The sequence below is a fragment of the Halyomorpha halys genome, unplaced genomic scaffold, assembly GCF_000696795.3.
Source record: "Halyomorpha halys isolate HHAL.00 unplaced genomic scaffold, Hhal_1.1 Scaffold838.1, whole genome shotgun sequence".
Taxonomy (NCBI): Eukaryota; Metazoa; Arthropoda; class Insecta; order Hemiptera; family Pentatomidae; genus Halyomorpha; species Halyomorpha halys.
In genome coordinates, this window is record NW_027109924.1 from 318,659 (window position 1) to 343,863 (window position 25,205).

A 25,205-nucleotide genomic window follows, 5' to 3' on the forward strand; every position below is an offset into this window, starting at 1 on the left:
TTCCTGATGGGGTAACCTTTTTTATATTACTTCTTTTTGAGACTGACAACTTTTGACTATCCTTTTTTTTTTTTTTGCATTTGGTGGGGGACACTTTTACAACAGAGTTGTTTTTTAGGAGATTAATTATTCGGGATTCACAATCGAAACAAATCACTTTATTTTAAAATGATTTATCAACACAATTTGTTTTTTATTTAATTACTAACAAGAAAAGGAAAAAATTCATCTATGGATGTAATTTGATGATTACATGCTTAATGAACATTTCCAAAAATGATATTGGTGAAAAACCACCGGATCAGCAACATTTCATCTCATGAAAATGCAAAATACCCAGTTTTGGGAGAATCGCCAATTCTCTGTTAATTTGGTACAAAAGGCATTCTTTCACTTACCCGTGCATTAACGCATTATTGGTGACATAATTATATTTCGAAACGTTTGTCAAATTTAGCTCAAAGCTTGAGATACATAAGTGATTTTAATAGAATTGGTGCAGTAAAGCGGTCTTAGCGAATTTCATCCAATACTTTCACCTACGCACGCGCTAACGTACTTTCGTCCTTGCGTTCCTATATTTTACAAAAAGGACTGTCCGATTATGCTATAAGTTGGAGAATAATTGGGAATCAGAGCAGACATACTCTAATATAAATTGTATCCACTACATTCGCTTACCCATGCGAAATATTAATTTCCTAGATATAACTATGTTTCAACGACAGCTCATCCTGTAGTTTTTATTCTCAAACTACAAATCAGTAACCTTTAAATATAGGTAAATACGCACCCAATAATACATACAGTATGCAGAAAAAGAATAATTTCCAGAAAGAGTAATTTTCAGAAATGAAAATAAGGGAATACACAAAAAAATATATTTAAAAATAGGGAGGAAACTATAAATGTTTCATGCATGAACTTGGCAGTTTTTTCCTGCTGCGAAGCCAAATGGAGGAAAATGTGTTTAGGAGTGTCACATAACCTGTTCATTGTATCGGCGGTGCTTTAAGCCAACTACACAACCGATTTTTAAATTCGATGTCTTAAATTGCTCAGTAATATTCCTGTAGTGTTTTGAAGCTATTTGAGCTTAAAGTAATGAGAAAATATTTTATTTTATTTTGTAATCTCCTTAAAGGCAGGGCTGCCAGTGGTCGTCGTGAGAATCAACTGCATTGTGCTAATGTATAATTCATCTGTATATATTCATGTTCTAGTTGAGGGGGCTCATACATGGTCAATATAGTGACGATATTGAGCGTATTGCAGTAATAATACTGACACCTGTGCTATACCTTCATGCATCACGTTCAATAATATTGGTGGAGTAAGGACCTTTATGTTGATATAATCTAGTCAGTGACAGTTGGTTTCATTAACTTATGATGATTTGTAACAATCTTAAGGTTTTATTGCCAATCTTAGCAATGGCTTTGACATAAATTGAACATTAAATGATTAAAGAACATATTAACCATTACAAAGTGTATTGTGAAGATTAAGATATTGTATATGTTAAATATTAAGGTAAATAATACCCAATTTACTATTAAAATAAATGAACTTCACATTTATGTTACTCCATAGTAATATTGGTTGAGAAGGGAAAGGGCCTTGAATAAAAAAATAAGTATTTAGTGTTATTTCCAACTCGTCAAATGACAATGCAGGACAGTGTTCCCTTTAATATGCATAATTTTTAGTTATTTTGTAAGTCATCAGAAAGTTCTAATAATGTTTATGTATTGTATATAGTTTTATCTCATTTTTATAGCTTCAAGTAGATCACTGTCATCAAGTTATACTTACCCAAGAAATGCAGTAAACTTAAAAGATCTTACTCGATCTTTGTCACAGGAGATTATACATTATTGGGGCAGAACATCATTTAGACATAATATAAAAATAAAAATAAATTTATTCTTTAATATCAACATGACACATGAGGTTACTTATATACAATTAGTAGTATGAACATTAAAATGGGGTCAAGTTGCTGAGAAGAGATAGTACCTTTAGCTATGGAAGAGCTAGAGACTGGTCCTCACTAAAAACCAGGGAAGTAGCCAAGGGGCCCAGAAACTATAAGTGAAGACCTCGAGGACGCTACTGCCAAGACGTTCCGTGCGTAGTGAAGAACCCCATCCTGCCCGAGGTGGCCCTGCTTCCAACTGAACCCGGAGGATGTATACCGGGAAGTCGATAAATATCCCTGGTGGCAGGCAGCAGTACTAGCATGGAGCCGAAGACAGTAGGGATCGGCTGGGTCCTGACCAGGTAATCAACTACGAGGGAACAAACCCTACAAATGACCCAGAAGTTGGAGATGTTGGCCGAAAGGTGCACATAGCTCCCTGACATATTTTATGATGGTCAAGGACCACTGGACATTACGCATTTCTTCCCAAAATGACTACAACATAGCTGTCTAGAAGGAATAAGAACATTAAAATTACACAAGATATTTCAATTAGCTGTTCCAACATTACATCAAATCGTACAGTGAATAAGAATGCACCTCCTTCATAATCTGTTTTAGCAAATTTCAAACAGAATTATAGAGAAATAGAGAACCTGTAAGATTTTCAGTAAGAAGATGGGATGTTATTGCATATATCCTTGAACATATTAGTGGATTGTTAGCGATGTCTTTAAAAAATAATTAAGCTTGGCATAATAGTTGGGTACCTTACAGTAAACGCTACGGCTTATGACAAGTATATTCTGCCCCATATGAATGTGAATGTCAGCATACAAAAAGCTCTTGCATCTGCAGGTGCAAACATAAATAAAGAGTATTCATGTTTCGGAAGACTCAAATTTCGTTCATATGTGGAAGGACCCGATTACTATACCCAGTAAAACACTAACTGATATATTTAAGGAGACATGCAATAACATCCCGTCTCTTAGAAGAAATGAGAGTAAAAGATAGGATTATTTCCGTAGCGGTTTTTTTTTTAAAATTAAATTATTTTTTAATGAAAATCGATTCCTATTTTACGAGATAAAAATGTTTAGTATTTAAAAAAAACAATAATTAAATTTAAAATAAAAGATCTTGTTAAAGTGCAGGACTCCAAATATTGACAACTGTTTTCATAATAATGGCGAAGAAGAAGTTCACTTGATAATTTTTTCAATTGGAAATAGTAAAATAAATTGAAATTACGACCAAGTTAAAATTATAGATTACTGCTTTTCAAGAAAGCGGCGCATCTTACAAAACATTTTTTTATTTGGGATCAGACGTATTCCAATGATCGGACCAACGCCAACGGTTATTTTCTTTACTGGGGTCGTCCTACAGACTTTTTTAAAAAAAACTTTTATTAAATGTGCTATTTTTCAAGAAAGGGATTAATTCTAATGAAAAATATTTATTTAGTAGTGATCAGACATGGTATAAATCATTGTAAATGGTCTTGAAAACGGACAATAATAGGAAACATAGACCATAAAAGAATATTAAAATTAATTATACTCATAATTAATATAAATATTTGCTATAAATAGCTGTCTTCAATTATATATGGTTAAAAAAGGATGATTATTGTAAAAAAAATATATAAATAAAATGTAATGATATTCTGGTCTTAGCAACCTCGGAACTGCAGTGGCGCTGGTTCGGATCCGCCCTAGGGATGGGGGTCGACTTTTATTTCATGCAATAAGTTTCTTAAAAGTAGATCTTTAGATGGATACTCACCCTCGAGAAGAAATATTTCATGCTGAAAATCGTTTATGATCAAGAAGTTAAAACTGGTCACTACTAAATAAATATTTTCTATTAGAGTAATTACAGTATTTAGGCGCTTTATTTCGTCTTATTACTCCTTAGCCTGTATGTTAATCTCAAGAATTAGACTTTAAAAATTAATATCACGAAAACTATATATTAAGTGTCTGTCTATATTGACATTATCAAGGAGTTCTCCGTAAAGGAAAAAAAATTGATTCAATCGACTTTAATTTTCTAAACGTTTAGATAGTTAAATATCACTCAATTTGGAAAATGACACATATATGATATCATTATGGTGAGTAATATCCACAATCTATCTCTTTGTTAGTAGATTTCGTATCTCATTGCTAATGGTTTTTAGTTTGAACAGAAATGATAAGGGAATCGGCTGTACCCAAAACATGACAGAAGAAAATGATGGGTCTTCTGAATTTTTACTATGGGAAGAAGAGAGACAAGAGAAATCCGTTGAGATCGTCAAACAAATAAACGCTAAAAACGCTAAATATATAGCCTGTGGCTTAGTTATTGGCTTCATTCTTTACCATGGGATTGTTCATGTCAGATATGGTAGGTTACCATCTTGAAGGTTAAGTTATTATTTTGGAATAAAATAATAATTCATATCAGTTTATTTTAATTAAGGAAAACCAAAATGGACCGTTTGAATGATATTCAACCAGTAAAGCTATTATTAATAAATAAAATGTGTATAGTTTTTATATCATGATTACAGGTACTGACTCCTGTAAATGGCTGTTGTCTGGAGGCAAATATAAAGGAGATATGGAATGGCAGCCTTATGGTTGTATGATGCACCAATATAGTCAACTGTAAGTAAATCACAATTGTGTGTATTAGTGAAATCAATTATTTACTTTTATAAAGAGGAATGTTTTGTTGTCAGGGATACTAGACGATGTATAAGAGCATTGGCATTTCTTGGTCGGCATAACCATTTTGTTTTTGTTGGTGACAACCGCATTCTTGAAATTTATACTGCTTTTCTTGAACATTTAATGGAACGAAAACCATTTGAAGAAAGACAGCCTCTTACTTTGCTGCCCAAAAGTAATCACACTTTCTCTGATACTCAGCTTCGGGTTACCGTTGACTTCATATGGAGTCCTTACATTTCAAAAGTGATGGTAGATAATTTTAGAAACTGGATGGTAAGTTATTGTGGTAAGTGTTATGTGTTTATTTATGATTGTGACCAGTGATCCATGTCAATCAGTTTTAGTATTCTCATTCTTATCGAAAAATTGCCATAATGTGCCTGGATTACTGGTGGATATATTTTTATTTATTTTTTTCCTATTCTGTGGTAAGGATTTCCATTAGACAATGTCTGGTTGAGTGTAGTTGGGCAATAGTTGGTAATTAATGCTTTAGATGGTATTTGATGTTTTACTAGCCTATATGATTTCAAATTAATATTTTGCATTTTTTTTTACAATTCTTTTGGGGATAGTGTTTTATGAAGATTGTTTTTATTGAAATAAAAAAATGTTTCTGGCTTTAGGATCAGTTTTATTCGGTTTAAATTATGTTGTCAAAACTGTCTTGAAGACAGATTGTCTATAAATTGGGTGCGAACTGTCAGATAGTGGTATTTTTAAAGCTTAGTCCTATTTGTGCCGACCATCCAAATTTTTCCTTTTCGATCTTTTCATCGAGATTTCACCGAAGACTTTTTTCTGTCAAGACAGTTTTTTTTTTTTTTGTAATGATTGGTCATTTTATATGTACGGATAAATTTTAATGGTTATTCAGTCAATTAGATGCACTTGGTTATCTACTCCTCATGTGTCTGAATCAGGCATGTGCAAAGGAAATTGAATGCGAGTGAAAAAGCGAGGCACAACTAGTATATAATAAAGGTATAACTAAAAAAAAGTTCATAATTCAACCATTTTTCACTATTTCACTCAAATTTAAAGAAACCCTTTGCCATGATCAATGATTTGAGGGAGAATTCCACCTATCCAATTTATAGAGCACAGTGTCTTCTATTACTTTTATTTACACAAAGTACTCTTGAGTAGATATCAATTAAAAACTGGAAGTGTTCAGATAACTGTAGAGCTTAAAGCCTGCAGTTAAAAAATATATTTTTTTTTAATTTTGTGCATTACTGATAATGAAATAAAGACTCTCCTGTAAGTTGTTCATGTCTAGAAGTTATAATAAAAACATGAAACTTCGATCTTTGTTTGAAATATAATTATTTTTATCTAATTTTATTGTTTTTCAATTTTGCTGAATTCAAATCTAGAAACACAAATAAATTCTCATATCTCCTGAGAAAATCTGTGATCAAGGACTATAATTGTACTAACCCTCCCTGGTAAGAGTAAATGGTACCCATTCTTCTTGAAAAATTATTTAGAGGTTTGAGTATGAAAAGAGAAATAATGGTTGTGAGGTATTTATTAAGGATGGGTGAACCCCGTTCAGTATCTAACTATCTATCTACATGGTGCTCATTATATCTTAAACTGCGGTTTTCTTACTAATTAATATAATAACAAAACAAATAAATTAATTTTTTAGTCTGATATTTTTTCTTCATCATGTTGAATATCTTTTTTATTATCAATTTCCTTGCAAAAAAGGAGGAAACTAACTTTTAAGGAAACTTCTTTAAACTTTATTTTAAAATTTATAAAATCTTATATTTCACTCAATTTAAAAATATTTAAACAATAATAAGCTATGGCAATGAAATTAATTAGAATATTTAGAGGGGAAAACTTTTTTTCATAAAATAATATGCACTAATAATTTATGTTTGAATAATTTTGTAATCATGATTAATAATGGTTTATTGGTTAGTACCATTCACCGATAAATGTTTTGCTAATTCTATTTAAAATATTTATATTAAAAATATAAAGTCTGATAAAGCCACATCATTTTCACACAATTCAGTGGTTGTTAACTATCTTGGTTGGTCATATTTAATTTTAAGTGACATATTTCAGATTATTTTTAGTTTATATTGGGATCATACATCATTTAATGACATTTCCAATTAGCAGTTAACATTCAGAAACAATGATTGTTGCTTGGAAATAAAAAATAAATGGTTGTTAAATACTAAAACAATGTTATAGAGAACATCCTTGTATCTTTTATTTTACTATTAAAAATTATTATTTATTAATGATTAGAGCTCTTAAATTAATTATGTTATTTAGGAGCAGTTAGAACCACCAAGTCTTATTGTTACTGGATGTGGAATTGAAACAATACAGAAAACGAATGGCTCTAAAAGAGGAATTAAGGAGTTTACATTCAATCTTACCAAATTAGCTAGGGTGAGATTTCAACTGCATGAACATTAATATTATATGTATATAAATGAGTTTTCTTTTCATGTTTTAAGTTCTTAAAAAATATATTGAATACTACTATGATATTATAAGAAAGCTATAAATTCAAAGTTACTGTTATGGAATTTTATAGACTGATTGTATTCATGTAAACTTAAAATTGATCATATAACATTGTTACATTTTAATTTATACAATTATGTAAGTGTTTAATAATCGGTATAAATATTAGCTAGATACTCTTTTTACTGGCTGGGCTTGATATATTGGGTTGTAAGATAAGTTTGTAGCGTTCTTCAATATTTTAATTTAATCCTCTCTGTGTTTATAAAATCATGTTTACTAGGTCAATAATGTTTACATATTTAAAAAAAGGATTAGTTAAGGTGCTTTTATGCATCAGTTTCAACCGAGATTCCTTATCTTTAAGTGGTATTTTGCTTGCTCAAAATGGAAGAGAAAAAAAATTAATTTTCGTCATTTAATGATTTTTTATTTCTGAAAATGAAAATCCGCTGCTCTGATTAACAAAATTTTCAGTGTGTATAATGATGATATCTTTGGAGAAAGCACTATCTGTAAGGAGTTCATTGCACAAAAATCTGAGAATTTCTGGGAGGACGGAATTAAAAAATTACTTGTAAGATTACAACATGTAATAGATCAAACTGGGTTGTATATAATTGATTAAAAATATTTACAAGAATCTGGAATTTTTATTGAAATCACCAGTAAAAAATGCTACAAACTTATTTTACAACCCAATGGTTATGTTAGGGCAATGTATATAAAAATAATTTGTTAATAACTATGCTTAAATTACTATCACTATTGAGATTCATATTAAAATCACTAAAAAAAATTAGTTCTATTCAGGCAGTCACTATTTATGTCGCCTCATTTCAAGTCATTTCAGAGTTTTTCCATTAACCAATTTATACCAAGAACTGTTTTATATTACTTGAAAAAAAAAATTGTAATTTTTTTATTGAATTAAGACGTTGAAAAATTAGAACGATACATAAAGCTATTGAAATTGAGCATACATCGTATGAAAACATTATAAATATACTAAGGACTATAAAATATGATTTTATGTGTGTATTTACATTTTTGTAGAACAGGTCTCGACTTACGTTGAAGTCAACTTCAATCAGTTTTCAAGGTATGGAACCTGAAATAAGTATAAGGACCTTCTGAATTTGCGTATTGGGATAAAAAAAAAAAAATTGGAGAAAGCCTAGCAGAATGAAAACCTTTTTATATTTGATATAAATGTTTTATTAAGCTCGATGAGAGCTAAATTTATGATTTTGAATTATCTGTCTTGAAAATTAAAAATTTAATAATCCCTAACTGTCAACTTGTATATATGATGTTTTTGATGATTTATTTTATATATTCTTTTTTTTTTTTAGCCAATAGACCTTTTGTCGAAGAAGAAGAGTAGAGTGTTATGGATGCTGTTGGAACCTGTGAATGAGGAAAAACTTCCGAAACAGTGGGCCAGTCTCTCTAATCGAGCTATAGATCAATATAACTGGGCTGCTCGTGAAGTAAGTTTGATCATCATCTTTATTATTATTGTACACATCACTCTTTTACTCTTAACATCACTGTGTTCTTGTTAGAGAGGTTTTGTGTTTCATTTAACTAAATCACAAATATGATATAGTTACTGAATAGTGATCGATATAATTTATTTACCTTCTGACCAGGAAAATAAAAGTGGGAATTATTATGATTAGTTTTATCGTTGGTGATATGCAATTTTATCATAATCATCTTTTTGAATTTTATGTATAGTGATAGTTGTATAAAAAGCTATTAGTTGTAAAAAAAATTCTACAAATGATTCACATCACAGTATTCATAAAGGTCTGAGAACAAAGTATAGATCTTAGCCGAGTTTAGAGTTAAATGAGTGAGATACTGCATTTCTAGCTCCTGGTCACTGGCTCGAATTAGTATGTATGCACAACCTCACAATTCTAGAACTATTTACAAAAATATATATAAAAAGTCTGCATTGCATTAAGTCTTCTAAGTATGTATGTATTATGTGGTTATTTAATTACAAATTAACTCTTCTATCAAATTACTGAGAAAGTATAAGTTATTTAGAAATTATATTTGCAAATAAAAAGGAAGTAAACTTTTTATTTTATTGCTTATATACATAAATAATAAGGTAAATCATTCACTATAGGAAATTATTTATGTAGCTCCAAGAATTCAATGGTTTTTTACTTTGATGGTTTTATTCTGAATTTTCTGTTCATATTCTCAAAAGTCACAGTTTAAGTGATTTGTACATAATTTAATTGTTTTATTTTCTTGTTTTTTTTTTTATTCATCTCTTTTTTTTTAATGATCACCATTATAAAGGACAAAATCATCTTTCCTGTGGGTGCCCATTATATAGGAGTTTCATAGTACAAATCAATTTCTGAAACTTTTTTAACATAGTTGTAGATTTTGATGTTTTATACATTTATATGCTTTGTTATACTTCCTGATGACGTCACATTGATACGATTTGAAATAACTAGGTGCTGTATCACAGTAAGGCTCAAGTATGGTCGAGCACACGTGCCCTGGTTTCAGGACTGGGAGGCTGGGACGGCCTCACCATCCCTCCAAAAGCACTGAAGCACCATACCCAAATCCTCGCCAACCTTCATTGCAACGACCATATGGCCTTCAATGACGGGACCTGCTGTTCCTCTCCTGAGAGGACTACGATTATTCAAAGGCTTACTTACTCAGCTGTTGCAGTGTGGTAGGCATTATTTTTATTTTATTTTTTTAACCCTCTTAAATTACATATTTTTATTAAATTATTATTTTAATATTTTTGACAATTAACTACTTAATTTCAACATAATAATAATTTAATGACTTGATATTGGGTTTTAAAATATTAAATTTATCCTTAATGATGAGTAGATTGTTAACCGTGGATAATATATATGAAGAGAAGATGATTGAAGGTGTGGTTAGTGAAGAACTCAAATAAGTAAAAACTTATTTATTAGTGCCAACGTTTCAGCCAGCATTTAGGACTTCATCAGGGCTACGAACAAAAAACAAGATGACAACTATAATGAATGAGAGGAATAACAGAATTGCAAAATGATTAGAAAAAAAAAACGAAAACATTATAGTTACAAAATAGTATTTAAAAAAATGTGGTCATTATAAGAAATTAAAGGCTGCATGAAACAAGTAATAATATTTACATTAAGCAAGAGGAGAGAACAAATAATAAAATGCGTATAAAAATCTAGTTAGCAAATATATATACAAAATAATTAATAGTAAAGTGGAAAGTGAAACATATATGTAGATAATCAAATATGTAAGTAAAACAACAGGATTAAAGAAATAAAATATATAGTTATATAATCCAAAAAGAAATAAAGAAATATGAATATTTTAATTTTATAATAATTATTTAAAAATAAAGTTATGGAAGAAAAAATGAGAAACAAAATATTGGTAATAACTAATAAAATAGAAAAGTATTTTACTTACTTATATATTTCATTCGTTTTTATTTGTGTTCTTCACTGACCGCACCCCCAATTTTTTAAATTGGATTTTTCCTTACCATATATTTTTTTCTTCTAAAAAAATCCACTAGTCGTCACCAAATGTCTGATGTTATTTTAATTAGATAAAATTTTTTTATCAGTTACATATTTTTTTTTAACTGATCAAAGTCATGAGTAAAACTTATTAAATTTATTTTTTTGAAAAAATAATATATATTGCTACTTTTATATGATTTAAAGCATTATATAAAATTTTATTTTAGTTGCCTTCTGGGGTTGCTTGTTGCCATTCGTAGGAAAAGAACAAAGATGAAAATGGATCCTCCAACCAAGGCATATACTCTTATTGTATCTCTCGCAAAAATGAGTGTTATAATGGCATATTTTTATCTATGCGATAGGTGAATATATTTTTTTTTTTTTATCCTCATTTTCTTTAATGTGTATGATTTTTCTTTTTATTAATTTTTTTTAATTTATGATAATTATTAATTTAATCATCATAATTAATAATCCTAGCAATTAATTTTTGTCTCTTTTTATGTTTTGCCCCCTTTTTTTTCTTTTCTTTTATATTAATCTAATATAACCATTATTAATTGTAACAGAGACCTTTGTTTTTTCTTGAATATTTTATGTAATTGTTTTTTAAATTACATGTAAATTACCATTTTTCCTTGTAAAGTAGAATATCAGTTATATGACAAGAAACAATTATGAAATTCAATGAAAAAGTGATAATTGAAAGGTTTTAATAATTTTTTTCTGTTAATTTTGGCTAATAAATTATTTATGATTGAGTTGGTCTAGAAAAAGGTCATCTACCCGAAAATCGAGTTCTTAGAAATTATTTGGTAAAGTTTTGTAAATGCTATATCAAATATATATGAAATTTAGTGTAGCTACCAGCTTTAAAAATGATTATACAGCTTTGAAACATTGGTAAATAATTAAGTGGATATTGAGGATTCTAAAATTGCTTTTTCTGGAGTAAAAAGTGCTTTTGATCACGAACATCCTTTTTCTAAATACAACCTCAATTATATTAATTATGTTAAATTAATTACATTACAGATGTTGAACTGGCTAGAATTTCTTATGATTTGCCTTTTAACCTTCCTGAGATTTGTTAATATTTGGGTATTTAGTTTGACTATTCGTTGTTTATTATTTCAGAACCAACTTTTTTATGAAAGAAAACAAATACTATTCTCCAATAAGTTTTTGGTTGCCATTGGGGTATGTTTTCGCTTTGGGTATTTTTTTCACTGAAGACAGCAGATATACCAAATTCCTTCATAGGGATCAAACAGATGAGTGGAAAGGTATCATTATTTTCTTCTAATACTAAATACCCTGATTTAATTAATCTATTCTATTCTGATTTCTTTCAATTTTTTTAATGATATGTATTTGACATCTTTAAATTGTATCATAGACTGAGGTTATTTTGTGACAGCCTACTTGTTTTGGGAAAGTCTTTAGGATGACTCCACTAAAGAAAGTAACAGTCTATAGTACTATCTTTAATTTAAGTTGTAAAAACTTCAATAGGCTGACAAGACAAGATATAATTAGTTGTAATCACTTTGGATGGATAACTCATACACGTGTTATATGGATTTATTATCATTATTTATTTTTACTAAAATTTAATATTGTAATTTATTCTTCTGCTGCGTCATTGCAACCCAGTTGTGACCTATTAGCAGATTTAAAAAAAAGAGAAATTCTGATGAAAATATAATTATAAGTTTTGATAGTAATGGTTATGCATTAGAATTTTAGTAGCTTATTTAATATTTGTGCTTTCAGGCTGGATGCAGCTGGTTTTATTGATATACAATATGACAGGTGCCAGTGCAAACCTTCACATTCGAAACCACGTTCAGATATTAGTTTCTGCATATTTTTTCCTCTCTGGTTACTGTCACTTTTATTATCTTTGGCATCGACAAGATGCTGGAATCGTAAGATTTTTCCAGGTATTGTCAATAAAATATTTGTTTCTTTATTTTTCAACCTTTTGAAAGTTAAATAATTACTTGTAGTTGAAATGTAGAGGGATCAGCTTTTATTTTTAACTTTTCCATATTTATTAAATCATCCTTAATTATTTCAATCTAATGACAAGTTCAGTCTTTACAAATACATATTAAGTAACATAAAGAGTGAAGGTGTGGTAGTGAATTATTTGTGTGATTTATTGTCATCTTAGTTTTAGAATGATAGTAACCACAAAATTTTTCGAGTTAAGTAATTCTACACTGCAGGATAATAAACTAGACATAATTTTCTTTTGAAACAAGTAGAATTTATCCTTGTTAAAATTATTTGAAGGGGACTTTTGAGGGATAGATAATTCAAATTTTTTTTTTTTAAATAAATTCATGATTTTATGGCTAGTAGCCTCCTTAAAATGGTTTTAATAGAGATAATTTCTATTTGTTCCTAAAGAAAGTTATGTTCAGTTTATTCTCTTGCAGTTAAGAATTACTTTATTTACTAAGTCTTTTAGTTACTACTTCCTATTCAACAAAAAATTCAACTTTTGAAAAAATAAATAAAACACAAAATTTGAATTTCCCATTGGAATGGGACCATAGTCCATATGAACTTTATAGTTGCATTTGAGGTCTATTATTCCCTCTATAAAAAAGGAATTATGTTTGCCAAAAAAAAACCTAATTCTACACAACACATTTTGGTAAATGTAAAACCTATCCTAAAAGAAATTTCGATTTAATATATAAAAAATTAAAGCTTGTGAAATGTAAAAGTTTTTCTAAGAAGTAGGATATTATCAGCCCAACAGAGAGCTGAGGAAATACTCACAAGTAAATTATAATTTATAAAAAAATATTAAAAATTTCACTATTGGTCATGAGCCCTTGTAAAGCCCTCTTACAATTAAATTTAACTAACCCAAACCACCTTTTTAAAGAAACTAATCTACTTTATGATTGCATGATTGGGGCTTGATCACCTTGAATAGTTTTTGAGTGGATAATTCCTATTCAGAAAAAAAGTGACTTGCTAAAAAAAACAAAATACCAATTTTCTCCTTCTCTGTTGACAATCCGACCATGGTTTATACAAACTTTTTTGTTTTAAATGATTTGTAGAATAACATTCTGGTTTATAGTAAATCTAGAAGTTTTTCTAGAAGTGGGTTTTCTTTAGTCCAACAGGGGGTAAGAAAAACATTTGTATGTAAAGTATTATAAAAAAAAGTACTAATAAAAGTTATGTATTGTAATTTTTAAAAATAAAATACAACTTTTCACAATTGATTTGTCAGAAGACCTCTTGAACTCTCAATTTACTTAAGCCAAATAATATTTCTTAAAGGGAATTGGATCTACTTAATGACAATGTAATTGGGTCTTAATCACTTTGAATAGTTTTTGAGTTCTCACTTTCTATTCAGCAAAAAGCACGACTTTCTCAAGATACCAAATTTCTCCTATATTGTCAAAAATCAGACCATGATCTGTATGAATGGTTTTGTTGCAAATGAGATATAAAATCACTTTCTGGCCTATGGCCTACTGATCTTGATACACCCTGTATATGTAATTTTTTCTTTTGGTTATTTTTGTTTTGATCAAGCAAAGAAGTATCTTTGATAAAATTGATATTGGTAATTTAGAAACAATTTCTGTTCCAAGATCTAGTTCTTTCATATTATTCACAATTGAATCATTGATAACTGATTTGCTCCGTATGTAACTTTTTCATAGTCAAGAGAGTTTATTGTTTTAATTCCCTACTTCCTAATGTGGCACAGGCTGCTCCACAAGTCCTCCTAAATATATTTTTTGATCAAATGATAAAAGCTGTTATTAGTGTATATAGAATTAAGAGTTATTGAAATTCAGACAGTAAACAAATTATAATTGAAACCATTCATTGGTCAGTTGTTTTATTAATTACTTTAATATAAATTTTCTTTGTTTCACAGGTTATATTCAGGTTTAATTTGCTACCTGTATTGCTTTGCATGTGTATGAATCGACCGTACCAGTTCTATGCATTTGCACCTTTGATCTCCTTCTGGTTCTTATTCGTTTACCTGGTTCTCATACTGCCTCCTAGGGTTTCCGCTCTCTCAGTGGAAGCGAACCCTCTCCATTACCTCTATCTTGTCCTCAAGCTGGTCGGTCTTTTTTCGTTAATAATAATTCTCTTCATGTCTGAGGTGAGTTTTTGCAACTGTTTTATAAACAAGGTTAGATTAACAAAATTGTAGTATTTTACTTATTTATTATAGCTTTTATCTTCAGGTTTTTTTTGAAAAAGTTTTTGTAATGAGGCCTTGGAAAGCTCTTTTTGTCTCAGTTGATGATGACATCCATGATTGGTGGGTCAGATGGAAAATGAACAGATACAGGTTGGTATTATTTTAATGTATTTTGATATTACATTGTAATCTTGGTAATCCGAACTAATTTCTACATTAATGGATTAATGAAAAGTTTGATTTATAGAAAGTATTTAGAAAAAAGTTTTTAAAAAAATAATCTTTTTTAAACAAATCAGTTATTTATTTATTTATTTTTGCTGAGACTTCTGCAGAAACTTCTTTACGACTTCTCTCAGGGATTGAAAGGGAAGGACTTGCCATGGTTTTATTATTTTCTGTTGCACACTTTAGACACTGCTTCTTTATGCTTTATTGTTGGTTCCTCAGCTTGTATACTTTATTGTTGGTACGCAGCTTACTGTACGATTTTCTCATCACTTTTCAATGTGAACTCATTCCCTTCACGACCTTCAACCCATCCATCAACATCTGTATTGTTCACTGAAGCATCAGGATTTATACTTTTAATCAAGGTCAAAATCATTTGTCGCCTGGTTTCATCATTGTTGTCTGTTGATACTTCATGGATGTTCTCTTTCCCCAACAATGAATTCATGAATTTTTTTTTTAGCCAGTTTGGATTACTGGAGTGTTCGGAGGACCGAAGTTCGAATTACTGAGATTACACTGTATTTTAAATTACTCATGTTTGTGTTACAGCAAAATATAACTTCTATAGACAGTTTATTTTAATTTTTTAATTTTAATTTTACTTAAATAAACTATTATAATATCATGAATTCTTGATGAAAGTTGGCTGATATACTGAATAGAATTTTTAAAAGTAAAATATTATTTTGAAGAAAAAAAGTTTGGATTAACAGATAAGATTTTATTTTTATCTCACAATACAAAAAACAGACTGCATAAATAATAAATGACTATCTAAAAATGTTGATTTACATAAAAAAAAAAAAAGGAAAAAATTGAATTGAAAAAAATCAAAACATATACATGTTCATGAATGTTTAGATTAATCCTAAAAAAGAAGCTTTGACTGAAATAATTCATTTGCGAAACAATTTTAGCAGTTCATCTCTCTATGAAATTATTCTTTAAAAAAATATTCTCTTTGATTTTTTTTTTCACTAAATTTGCCTCATATTGGCTATTCTGTTATTTGTTTCCTGCCAGTCCTGTGCAATTTTTGTATCTTTGTGAATGGACATCCTCAACGACCTCTCAATTGTTATCAGTTATTGAGGATTGATACTTTTGTGATAGCACAATGGACTTAAAGGATATTCCATGATTTCTAACCTGTGTAAATGCTGCTTGAGATAATAATGTCCTTTAGGCTGAAACTGGTGAGCGATAGTAGTCCATTATTTCATTACCCAAGAGTCTGTAGTGTATTGTGACCAATTGAAATGTTACTTCAAATCCTTTTCCCTTTTAATAAATTTTCTACATCTATTTATATTTTCATTTTCGCTTTCTTCCTCTACAAGTTAGAGCTGGAAAGACTGATAACCAATGAAGATTGTTTTTGTTTTGCTGAACTTTTCTGTGGCTACTCTTGCTGTTTTCTGCTCTTTTCCTCCCAAGTTCGGACCGTCTACAATCATAGCAATCCTAGTTGCAACTACCACTGACCCTTCAGTGAAAACATGCCACCGTAATTCTTTTTAATGCAAAAGGTATTAAATGCCAGTAACTTGAAATTTTCTGAAACATTATCCTATTTCTGAACCTATTCTAAATGTGCAGATTAGTTTGATTAATCCAGGAATAAGAAATGGTTGCCTGTTAAATTGATTGAAAAAAAAAAATTTGTGTCCAGGTTCTAAATTACAAATTTTGATTCCTTCCAAATAAATGATAAAAGGAAAAATGATTTTACCAAATAAAGTTGATTTACTCTTGAAAAATAACTGACTGATAACCAAAAATATTGGCAAGTGGAACTTGAGAGAAAAATTAAAAAAAAAAAAAAAAAGAGAAGAAGTTTAATTTGTAATCATGAAATTTTAAGTAAAAAAAGACAATACTTCAATAATTTTTTTGTTTACTGTACATTTGGTTTGCATTTTATAGTTATTCTATTTATTATAATTTAATAAAAAAATCAATAGTTATGACGAACATTTTTTTTTTTTTTTTTTCAAAATTTTTCTCTTAAATCCTACCTATCAGTATTTTTATTATACACCATTTTTAACAGTGCCATTGATCCTTAATATTCTTTTATTGGTTGAAATGAAAGATAGTTTACTTCAGTTCATTCTATGTGTTTGTTTGTTCTCACAGAAAGAATATTTTTGACTATATTTCACAAAAGGGACTATTAGGAATTAATTTTTTTTTTTTAGGGATATTGCCAATTTATGAAGAGCTTTATCTCAGAAAGTAAGGGTCATTTTCATCTCAAATTGTTGAAAATTTTATCAACTAACTGAAAATAAAAAAGCTATTTACCGTTTTCCAATTTTAGGCGTTTTTCAAATATTGCCCGATTTAACTACCTTAAAGTCACCTCTTCCCGTTTTAAGCAAATATTTCAAAAGTGATATAGGACCGTGGGTGGCTACCTGGGGGTCTTAGTGGGGTAGATCTGGTCGGGAATTATTACCTTTTTTTGTGTTATGATCCCTTGTGAGATTGTGACATATCATACATCGACCAACCTACTTGCTATAATTTTCTGTTTGAGAAGTAAAGAACTGGATATTTTAAAAAACTATCTTTTATTGTGATGACATGTCACAATCTCACTATAGGAGATCGTAACACACATAAAAAAAAAGAAGGGAGTTCTTCCCAGCTGGACCTTAGAACTCCAGGGAGCGACAGTCCTATATCACTTTTAAAAAATTATGATTTTTATATGATAGTTGATAGTGTCAAGTTGATCTAAGATTAAAAGTTTTAAAAATTAATGAAATTGTGACAAAATAGGGTTAGGGCGATTTTACTAGTAATTAATGACCTTGGCAGAATAACCTGCAAAACGTTTTTAAATAATTGGATATGGGGTTTAAATTGATATTTAAGATTGTCCTTGAGGATGGCCGAATTGGATGAAACGTTGGACTGTTGATAATATTATAAAGAGTGTTGAAACTTAACATGGATACCAATTCATTTATTTAAACAATAAATTGAAAAGATTATGAATAAATCAAAATTTATTTTGAACTTTCAGCATGTGTTATGGTGTGATTTTTGGCCTGGCACTGATCACAGGGCAACGATACGGTATCATAGATGATTCTAATCATTCGAACCTGATGTCGAAGAGGCCAGCACTAGCCGTAACATTTCTATCTCTGGTTGGGCTTGCTGCTGCTTCAGGATACGCTTTTATTTGTCCTAACTCAACAGACTGTGATGAAGTGCATTCTTACAGCACGTTTGTTCCAGTAAGTTTCCAATCTCATTTGATTTCCATTTATCTTTATAAAAAAAAATTGTTGTTTTCAATCTACGATATTTAAGTAAAACACTTGAAAACTTTCTTGACATTTTGAGTTAATAATAATTTTCTTATATTCTACTTAAAGGAATTGAGAAATCATAGATCCGAAATTTTACAAAAGTTTGTAACTGACAATATAAAAAAATTCATCCCATGAAAACAAAGCAATATTACAAAGTGTATTAAGACTTATATCATTGGAGATAATTAATTCCTGAATATTTTATTGATACTTAAAGTAGTCTGACAGAATTTTACGATTTTTATGTTGGTTGTGTTTTAAATGATGCTTTATTATTTGTTTTTAATACTTGTTGTTTGTGATTGAGAATAATTCCTTTTTCTTTTTCATTATAAATTTAGGTTCAACTTTTACTTCCATTTTTCATAAAATTTTTACACAACTTTTTTTTAAAGTTCTCTAAAAAAAATAAAATAAAGCATTTTTTCATATACTACATATGAGACAATATGATAGTTTATGAAATTACCTAAAAAAAAAAAATTGATCAATATTGGACAAATATTGATAAAGATTTATCCAATTTTCGATATCACCTGTTCTCTCTATATAATTTTTTTTTATTTTTAATTTATTTATTTACATTTACAACTGTATTTACATAAGAAGACTTACAGTAAAGTTGATGCTAGATTACAATGATATGCATACAGGCTTGCAGAGAAACTATCCATTGGTAGTACTCTAATAATATTTCGAAGGTCTAGAGGCCATCTTCTTTTCAGCCATCTCAGAGAATTATCAGGAATGGAAGAGGAAGCAAGGTTAGAAACTAGTTGGTATGGGTGGTTAGGGAGTTTATTATGGAAGGATTGATACCTAGTTTGGGCTAGATCAATTACATAGGGAACATGAATAAAAATTTAATGTTTGTTCATTACTTATGTCAGATCTCCGAAAGTTCTTAGCTGAGTTTAAAGCTGTTATTTGAATGGGAGAATAAATTCCTTACAAAAAAAAAAAAAGGTTTTGTTTATAAGGATACTTATATCTATTACTGTTATTTGGATGAAGATTAAATTTAAAAAAAAAAAAAAAAAAAAAAAATCATTGAAATTGGACAATTATTTACAAAGATATGGTATACAGAATGTTTAGCTTGTATTTTTAAAAATTTTATTTTAGAAATTATTGCCAAGACATAAAAATTATAATATGTTGGTAAATGTTTAATTTAAACTAAATTAACATCAAACTTTCAATTATATATATGTATATATAGTTGACCGTAATAATTTAAATATAAGAAGATGGTCAGGGTTGCAGTCAAAAAAAGAAAAATAGTTTATAACTATTTTAATGTCCGACGTTTCGCCCCACTTTACATTTTATATTGGTACTATTTTATGTCTTTCTTCCTTTTATTTATATGTAATTTCTTATCACTTTATTTTTACATAATATTTATCCTAGCTTAAATTAGCTTATTGTTGTAATATTCTCAGTTTTTTTTTGTATCTTATTGTTGTAATATTCTCAGTTTTTTTTTGTATCTTTTTAGCCCTGATGAAGCCCTGCTAAGTGGGATGAAACGTCAGACATTAAAATAGTTATAAAATATTTGTTCTTTTTTTTACCGCATCCCTGACCACCTACTTATATTCAAACTTTCAATTGTGTTCATTCAATGCGTATATCGTACATACTCTAATCTAGAAATGGCGAAGTATTGACAGGCCAGCTAATGTTTTTATAAACTAATAATTACTTTATAATTTTGATAGTCCAGCATTTGCTAATTTGACACTTCCTTTAATTGACAAGTTTGTTATGTCTAAAGGAAAAACATTTGGACTGGTGATAGTAGGGGAAAAGGAAGGGAGGGTGTGTTTTTCTTTTACAAATGTTTTTTGATTGACATTGAACCACCTGCTATAATGAATATTATGTGTTCTTAATAAATACCTTTGAATAAAACAAATTTATCTTTATAGTATTTCAAATCTTCCTCATTTTGCATTTTATAAATGTACCCCTCAGTAGTATATCTCATAACTTGTCTGTCCCATATTCATTAGATTATTAATATGTGACTCCACACTTGAATAGTACATTAATACTGCAGATTTTATTTCACTTACTCTCCCCCACTCAAACAACATGATTAATTTTTACTTTACTGTCCGAATAAAACACCCTCTAATTTTCTCACCTGCATATATTTTTTATTGTTTTATTTATATTGTGTTTTTTAAAAAAACATATCAAAGTGTTTGAAAAATAAACAATAAAAGTGTACCTAATGCATAGGGTCTTCATAGCCATTTCAATATAATTACTGATATTTCGAGATTGATGATTTGTTTTGTAAAATGTGTCTAAGAAAATACTTTTTATCATGCATTAGCTTAATTTACTAGTAGTAGATGGAATTTGATAAAATTGACATGAGATCAATATATATCATAATTTAAAAAAATATAAGCAAAACATTCATTAAGCCATTAGAATGTTCAAAACAGGTGGTATCAAAAATTGGCTATATTTTGCCAATACTTATAATAATATTAACTGTTTTTTTTTTGTTTTTTATAATCTTAGAAAATATCAAAATTGGATTGATGGTAGTAATCAAATGGATTTGATTACAGGTTGGCAGGCATTTAAACAAAATCATTCCTTAATGTTTGAAATGTAAAATCTTTCCTTAATGTAAAATGCAAGTAAAAATTTGCAAATCTTAGGAACACAATTTTTTTGGTTCTTGCATGAACACTACTAAGCTTGTAAGCTCTACCTTTAGTGGAGAAGAAGCAAAAAATTAATTGTAATGTCTGATATTGGAGTTATTAATTTCTTGTAGAAGCATAAACATGACACGGACCATCATTGTTTTAAGGGTTATATGTAAATGATAGAATGTAAAAACTTCCCTAATATCAATTTTTTTAAAATTTTATTTATATATCTATTTATTTGTTTTTTTAAGACAGTCACATTTTCTCATTTTGTTATGTCATACTAATACTTTAATGTTGTTTGTATTTCAGATTGTATCTTACATTGTGCTAAGGAACGTAAATGGAACATTAAGGTCACGTTTTTCATCATTATTTGCCTGGTTTGGCAAAATATCTATAGAGCTGTGTTTTTGTCAGTATCACATTTGGATGGCAGCCGATGCTCATGGCGTTCTAGTCTTTGTTCCAGGCTATCCCGTTTTGAACGTCCTTATTACTACATTTATATTTGTTTGTGCTGCCCATGAGGTTAGTTGATGTTTATGAACTCATTAAATCAAATTCATTGACCTTAATTTGGATTTAATGATATAAACTTAATTAATGATTTAAACATTAATTTTGATAGGATTAGCAGTGTAATTCAGTTGTAGAAAACATCAAGTTTTTTATTATTAGTAGTCATTATATTTATTATAGTATATTATAGTAATATTATTACTAATAAAAATAGTATATAATATTACTATTTGAGTTTAATTTGACTGCACCCGGACCATATTCCATTTATTGATACACACGGTCAATCAGCAATCTTCCAGCTAATAAATGTATATTTGTTCTAAGATAAATCAAATTAAACTACTGAAGTTAATCGATGAGATCTAAAGCAATGTATTTACATTTAAATGATAGAATTTTAAAATATACAATCTTAAACGAGAGTTAATTATTGAATCCAAAGGTTGGGGAATTAATCTGTTGGCAGTTCTAAAACAATGCATACTGAAAAGAAATGTGTGGATGCCCAAGCGCCCTTTGATTGACAAAAACCGATACCCGACTGGTCGGCGGCAAATTCAGGCCCACTTGTACCAACCAATTCAAATAACCTATCCATACGCTTACACACAGGCAAATTTGCCACTGTTTGGCAAAGATATAGATGCACCTTAACATTCTTTGATCACCAAACATTTGAAGGTATTTTTGGTTTTGAAGCAAGTGACGAGCACGTCGATCTGGCCATCAGAAGTAGAGACATATTTAGTTCTTTTTGTGGTGGTTTGTATTAGTCTGGTTAATTCAGTATAAAGCAACCAGTTTCCGAAAAAACTCGAATGCTTTAAAAGGACTAATACCATTAAGGGGTTCATAGAGTTAATTTTTATTTGGGAGATAAATAAAAGTTTATTACTTATTAAGTGAAAATAAATAACATTTATGAATATGAAATGAATTTAACTTTTATGTATTAAATTATCTTTTGTGTATTAAATTATGTTTTGTGCTATCAAAATCATTGCAACTGCAACTGATGATAGACCAGGATCACAAATAAAGTATTTGACAAACCATAGTTGGAGAAAATACCCCTACTTCCTCCAACATGCTACCTACTTCCCTGCTCACCTCCTGGAGGTCCACTGCTCAAGCTGGACAAGTAGGATCTTTCAGAATGAAGGCATTCCATTTCTCTTGATATATTCCATCTCAAATAAATATTTTCTATTTATTTTTACTGTTGAGTTTTCTTTTCTTTTATTAAGTTAATGGGATCACTTGTTCATGTATTCTAATGGAATAATTCCCACTGATTTGAACTTTAGTTACTTATCACATTTGAAACAGTCTCTTAAAATAAAAAAATTTAAACATTACTTACTTTACACGCAAAATTCTTCGGATTTAACATAATTTCATTGAACATTGTACTTACCACACGTGTCTACTGTACTACTGTATAATTATGTATAATTTTTTTTTTGTATTAGCTAATTATAATTTATATTTTTATAGATTCATAAATTGACGTACGTTCTACTTCCATATGCTGTTCCTTCTGATTGGCGGAAAGTTCTTCGCAACTTCTTTATATTTTTATGTCTCTTAGTACCTATTGGGATCCATGATGGTATGTTCTAAGCCCGAATTGTTTATGTTAAATCATTTTTCTTTTATAATATCATTCCCATTAGCTTATAAGTTTCATTTCAAAGTCTTTGGTAAGCAGAGTTCTAAATTTGATTCGAATTAAGTACTTAATTATGAAACTATTTTATCTATATATATATATTATTTTTTTTTTTTTTGCGCATTCAAACTTTTCTAGTTACCATGATTATTATTATTATTATTATTTTTTTTTTTTTTTGCGTTTTGTTGAGCTTAAACTCTTGAATTAAGAAGAAAAAAAATGTTTATCTTTTAGGGAAAGTACTGTTTTAAAAAAGTCACTGTAAACTCTCTCATCCAGTATTATGTCAAATGACCCTCCTCCCTTACATGATAACCACAAGGGTGTTTCATTCACATTATATTATATTTTTAAATTATAAAAAAATATACGTCCATTAGTAATAAATTACAATAAGGGGCAAAAAAAGTACCACTCTTTAGCTTTTGTTCCGATTTTTAATCAACTAATATTAAATTTCTCCATTGTCATTTCGTATAAACAATACAGATCGTATGAAACAAATTAAGTATATGATTGAAATCGTAAATTATGAAAAATTGAAATCGCAATACTTCTATGAAAAATAACTTTGAATTCTATTAAATTATTTAATAGCTAATTTCCTCAGTTTTCTCATCAGTTATACTGATTTCTTTCTCCCGGAAATATATTATCTTTTTGTTGATATTTTATTCATATGCTACCATTCTCCTGGAACCAGGAAGGATTATAAATGGTATAAATATTTGAATATAAATTGAGCTATTATCTCCTTTTTTGTTAATGTAGCTTGTAAATACAATGTTCTAAAGTTTTTAAGAAATTACTAAAATGTATTTTCATACTCGAAGCGGTTCTCATAAATTTGAGTGTTTCTTTATTTGTCTGAACAACTCGACCCATACATGTTGAGTTGGGTTTAGCTCTGGGTCAGATGGTTGTGATTGAAGTGTTTTCCATGTATAGGGGAAGCGACAATATAACATAAAGGGAGGTTGCTTTTTTTGCTTCTGTTGAATACATTGTAAATTGTAAAACTATTTTATTTTTTTATGTTTGATATTTATTAAGTTGCTCTTATCAATAAATTTTCTTTTCTTTTTTCTTTTTATAAGAGAGTTTAGATATGTGGTGTTTAGCCTCAGATATTCCTAGATATTTTTTGAGATTGTCGATCCTTGCAATATTGAATTCTGAATATGAGAGAGTACTGTAATTACTTAATTCATTATAAAGGTGCTTCCCCAAGTTGAATATGCTTATATTTTTAGTGACAATATAGTGATAAAATAAGTTTTACGGAAGCAATAATTTAACTGTATGATTATAGAGGTGTGGTAAACTTAGCACGACTGAAACAGATGCTTAAAAGCTTTGAATGCATTTATTCACTTAAATCTCTTGAGCTAATGTGAGGCATGATTGCCCTCACTATATATATCAAAGAAGTATGATATTTGTCCAGATTGAAAGCTAGGGTCCTTATACTATTGTGGTATTTATCATTTGTATTATATATTTTTAGTTTAGTTATGTTTTGTTGTTTGTTAATTATTGTTCGAAATGAGGAAGATGCATATTATAACAGTTATAATTTTTAATTTTTTAAAATTACATTAATAATTAAGTTATAAATTTAATTTTAATTAATCCACTAAAAATAAAATTGTAATAAAACCAGATTAAATTATGAAAGTAAATATCAAGCAAATTAGTTATACGATATAAGTTAAATTATAAATTAACAGAAAAAATACAGAGTAAATTAATTGTACAGTCTGGGAAGGATTATTCATTTGTGTATGCTAACGTTTAATTACCGTTCTCTATAAAACAATACGTGCAATTTTTTATATTTGATTATTTATTGAAGGTATTTGTATCTACATGGTT

At 28.8% G+C, this 25,205-nt stretch overlaps 1 protein-coding gene across 1 annotated transcript; it reads left to right on the top strand.

Annotated features, from left to right (window-relative positions):
• Positions 1-4,104: 4,104 nt before the first annotated feature.
• Positions 4,105-23,422, top strand: LOC106686569 (N-acetylneuraminate 9-O-acetyltransferase). The gene is made up of 14 exons (XM_014429943.2): positions 4,105-4,321; positions 4,488-4,584; positions 4,659-4,923; positions 6,955-7,074; positions 8,508-8,645; positions 9,642-9,871; positions 10,910-11,047; positions 11,823-11,971; positions 12,462-12,631; positions 14,611-14,847; positions 14,933-15,039; positions 18,158-18,374; positions 21,443-21,661; positions 23,153-23,422. Exons 1-14 carry the CDS (start codon positions 4,153-4,155, stop codon positions 23,276-23,278), a joined length of 2,382 nt encoding a protein of 793 aa, XP_014285429.2. The 5' UTR covers positions 4,105-4,152; the 3' UTR covers positions 23,279-23,422.
• The last annotated feature ends 1,783 nt before the right edge of the window (positions 23,423-25,205 follow it).

Bases quoted from the DNA above. Each gene is read 5' to 3' on its own strand.
- LOC106686569 (XM_014429943.2), top strand. From the start codon at position 4,153: ATGACAGAAGAAAATGATGGGTCTTCTGAATTTTTACTATGGGAAGAA. The intron at 12,632-14,610 runs GTATTGTCAATA...TTTGTTTCACAG, and splicing joins GAATCGTAAGATTTTTCCAG to GTTATATTCAGGTTTAATTT. The intron at 21,662-23,152 runs GTTAGTTGATGT...ATATTTTTATAG, and splicing joins TTGTTTGTGCTGCCCATGAG to ATTCATAAATTGACGTACGT.